This window comes from Kryptolebias marmoratus, linkage group LG17 (assembly GCF_001649575.2).
Source record: "Kryptolebias marmoratus isolate JLee-2015 linkage group LG17, ASM164957v2, whole genome shotgun sequence".
Taxonomy (NCBI): domain Eukaryota; kingdom Metazoa; phylum Chordata; class Actinopteri; order Cyprinodontiformes; family Rivulidae; genus Kryptolebias; species Kryptolebias marmoratus.
This window is the reverse complement of record NC_051446.1, coordinates 3,216,917-3,220,340: the sequence shown is the minus strand read 5'-3', so window position 1 is coordinate 3,220,340 and position 3,424 is coordinate 3,216,917. Positions and strand designations below refer to the sequence as shown.

The following is a 3,424-nucleotide window of genomic DNA, read 5'->3' as shown; positions in this document are numbered from 1 at the left end:
ATATATATATATATATATATTATACAGTTTTCTTTACGAGAAAGAGTCAAATTTTTATTTTATTATAATTTATATTTATAGTTTGAATTCATACTAGCGAAGGCTTTTTACTTTGTTAGTATTTTCTGTGTTAATATTTGAGATTGATAAGTGTAGTCTAAGCCTTGTAAATATTATACTTTTTATTTTTTTTAAGGTCGTCATATGAGGCAGCTCAGGAGTGGGCGTTACCTGTTCAGTTCTGTCAACTCCACAGTCTGAAGCTTAGTCCAGTTTATCCCAGCCATTGTGCTGAGGACAGACAGTTTATCCACTTCTTAGTATTTGTCCAGCTTCACAACTTTCCACCTAAGCAGGTAAACACACACACACACACATAGGTCAGGATGTCTGGCATTTTTACGGTTTTTGCTCCAAAAGATTCAACATCCTGTTTATCATTTTATTTAACTTCATCACATAAAAGCAGGATTATGGTCTAAAAAGTGTCAAATAAATATACCAATCTTTTTAAAGCAATATTAATTTTAGAGTGATGGTATCTTTGTTCCTGTTGGGACAAACAATCTCTTATGACCATATTTGGCTGTTCCTGTAGGTGCGGTCCTTGGTGTCTCGGTTTGGCCCCTCGCTGGAGGCCCACCTGAATCTTGTCTTTCAGGACTTGCAGATTCATAGACAAAGGAGGGGCCCTGGGGAACAGTCAGAATCTCAGAGAACAAAAGAGTCCTCTGGGAGTCTGGAGCATCCCATTGAGGTGTTTCAGGTCCTCCTGCAGAGCCAGGAAGAGCCGGTGCCATGTAGGTACCTCCTACATAAGGCCTTGGATCAGCAGTGCCCAGTGCTAGCAGTACTGGCTGCCTGTCTGCAGGTACATGTGACTCTCCACAAAAAACTGTAAAAATCACATGATGAACACAGTTACACATTTTTTTATCACAGTATCTCGAGAATCAAACCCATGTTAATAAACACATTTCCATTCAACTTTTCATGGATGACACACTCCTTTTGGGAAACAAAAAGGATCAGATTTTACTGGTAGAAAGGCATAATAAACTGATGCATCTAGATTGGGTATCTAGCTTTAGATTTCAGTCTAGATTAGTTGAATTAGTTTTTTTGTATTACTTTGTATTATGCCCTGAGATGAGTTTTGTTGTTAACTGGTGCTATATAAATTAACTGAATAAAACTAAATTGCACTGAAACTAGATTTAATCCCGAAACTAACAATTGAGCTCTAAAAGACGGTTTAATGTTACCTTCTCCTTAACCCACCAGTAGAGACCAGAACACCTATTTTTAATCTCAAATTGAAAATCTTGAGCAGTTTGTGAGACTGATGGGCTGTGTGTCTCAGAGTGGTCAGTTTCACAGAGGGGACATTAGTCTCACTGTTCTTTTCGCTCTGCTCTAAGATGTTAGGGTACACTTATTATATTATTCTATATTATGGGTGTAACAATTAGGGTTGGATAATTTTTCCATTGCCAGTGTTAATCCAACAACTGATGATTAGCAAAATATTTGCACGAGTCTGTCTGAGCTTTTTTTTTTTTTTTTTTTTGTTGTTTTTTTTTTTTTTGTTTTAAGAAGTCATGGGACAAGCAATCTCTGTATTCTCTGTACAATTGTGGAAGTCAGCTATTTAGGGCAGCTATTCAGTTATTTCAGCTATTCCATATATGGCGACCAGATTGGCAGGCACACACTCCTCTGGCAGAGAGACTGTGATGAAGTGTAAATTCAACACAATTCGCTGCCTTATATTTTCTAATTGGCTTTTAAAATGTATGTGAATGTTTTTGTACAGTGCCCTGAGACGACGTTTATTGTGACTTGGTGCTATATAAGTGAACTGAACTGAACTGGCATTAGATTTGAGTGCAAGAGGAGTGGCAGTCAGCTGTCACTGCTGTCAAGTGCACTGGAGATGAGGCATTTCAACATTATGCATGTGTTTATTGATATAACTACTGTATACAAAAGGGCACCAAGGGGCTTGGTAGAATGCTCTGAAGTCACTCACTTGAACAACTGACTAACAATGACTATGTTAAGACAAGATGACGTTTGATGATGTTCATGCGAATATCAGGGAGATTGATATTAGGACAATTTTATAAATTTAATCACCAAGAAGCCTCCCCATCCTGCAGTGGGCAACCTTGTAGTCTATACCCAACCAGCTGTTTTTTAGGATGATTGAATCGTGCCTGGAACCAGGGCACCTTGCTGCCATGTTGGCTGACATACAAGTCAAGTCAAATTTGTTTATATAGTACTTTTCAGCAACAATGCGGTTCAAGATTCAAAATTCAAGATTGTTTATTGTCATATGCACGTAGCACAGGGCAACAATGCAATGAAATGCTTTGGATGAGAAGGACCGTACAAGTCGCAGGAAGTATTAATGGCATGCGATATAGAGTAAGACATAAGTAGAGTAAGAAAGAGTAAGAAGAGTAAGAAATATTTACAAGGTTCACAGGATATGTGAGGGGGAATATACACATATGTAGTGGTGCGGGTGGCATTAATAAAAAGATATAAATAGTAATCGCAGATTGAGATGTTATACGTATTGCACTTGGTATTATTTCACATGAAGTTATTGCACATGGTGTTGTTTAGCGTTTTATTGTCAAGAGTTCAGTATTCTGACAGCCTGTGGATAGTAACTGTCCTTGAGTCGTTTGGTTGCGCGCTGGAAGGCTCCTGTATCTCCTGCCAGAAGGTAACAGGCGGAACAGTCCTTTTGCGGGGTGGGAGTGGTCCTTGATGATGCTGCATGCTTTACGCTGGCACCGGCTTTGGTAAATGTTCTGGATGGAGGGGAGACTGCCGCCAGTGAGGTCCTCAGCTGAGCGCACCACCCTCTGCAGTGCTTTTCATCTCTGACTGGTCAAAGTGCTTTACAACATGAAAACACACACAACAATAAAAATGTTGAACTAAACTTATCTACAACATGAGCTAAGATAATCTAAATAAAATAAATGAGCAAAAGTAACATAAACAGATAAACTAAGCTAGAAAACTTGGATGTAAAAAGCTAAACTTATCTAAAACAAGTCATACTAAAGATAAACTGAGGAAAACCAAACTAAGATATAATAAACTGATAATAAGCCAGTATAAACTAAACTAGGATTTAAAAACCTCAACTTAACAAATCAGGTGGTGTAGATTCTCAGTCATCCAGGCCATGGTAAAAATTCAAAAAAGGGTTAAAAAAACAAAAACAACTGGACTTCTATTCTGTAGTTGAAGACGTTTCGCTTCTCATCCGAGGAGCTTTCTCAATTCAGAAATAGAGAGTGTGGAGTTGAGCTTTTAAAGCTGAGATGTGATGTTAGATGGATAACTTGCAAATAGTTCTCACTCTCCTAACAATAGAGGCTCGTTAGAATCCTTGTTT

At 38.2% G+C, this 3,424-nt stretch overlaps 1 protein-coding gene across 1 annotated transcript in view; it reads left to right on the top strand.

The window, feature by feature from the left end:
- Positions 1–3,424, top strand: part of spg11 (SPG11 vesicle trafficking associated, spatacsin) — a 112,292-nt gene that overhangs the window by 55,056 nt on the left and 53,812 nt on the right. The window contains exons 24-25 of the mRNA XM_017438613.3: positions 197–356; positions 599–871. Of these exons, the coding sequence (XP_017294102.1) occupies positions 197–356; positions 599–871 (433 nt within the window). The remainder of the gene's footprint in view (positions 1–196; positions 357–598; positions 872–3,424) is intronic.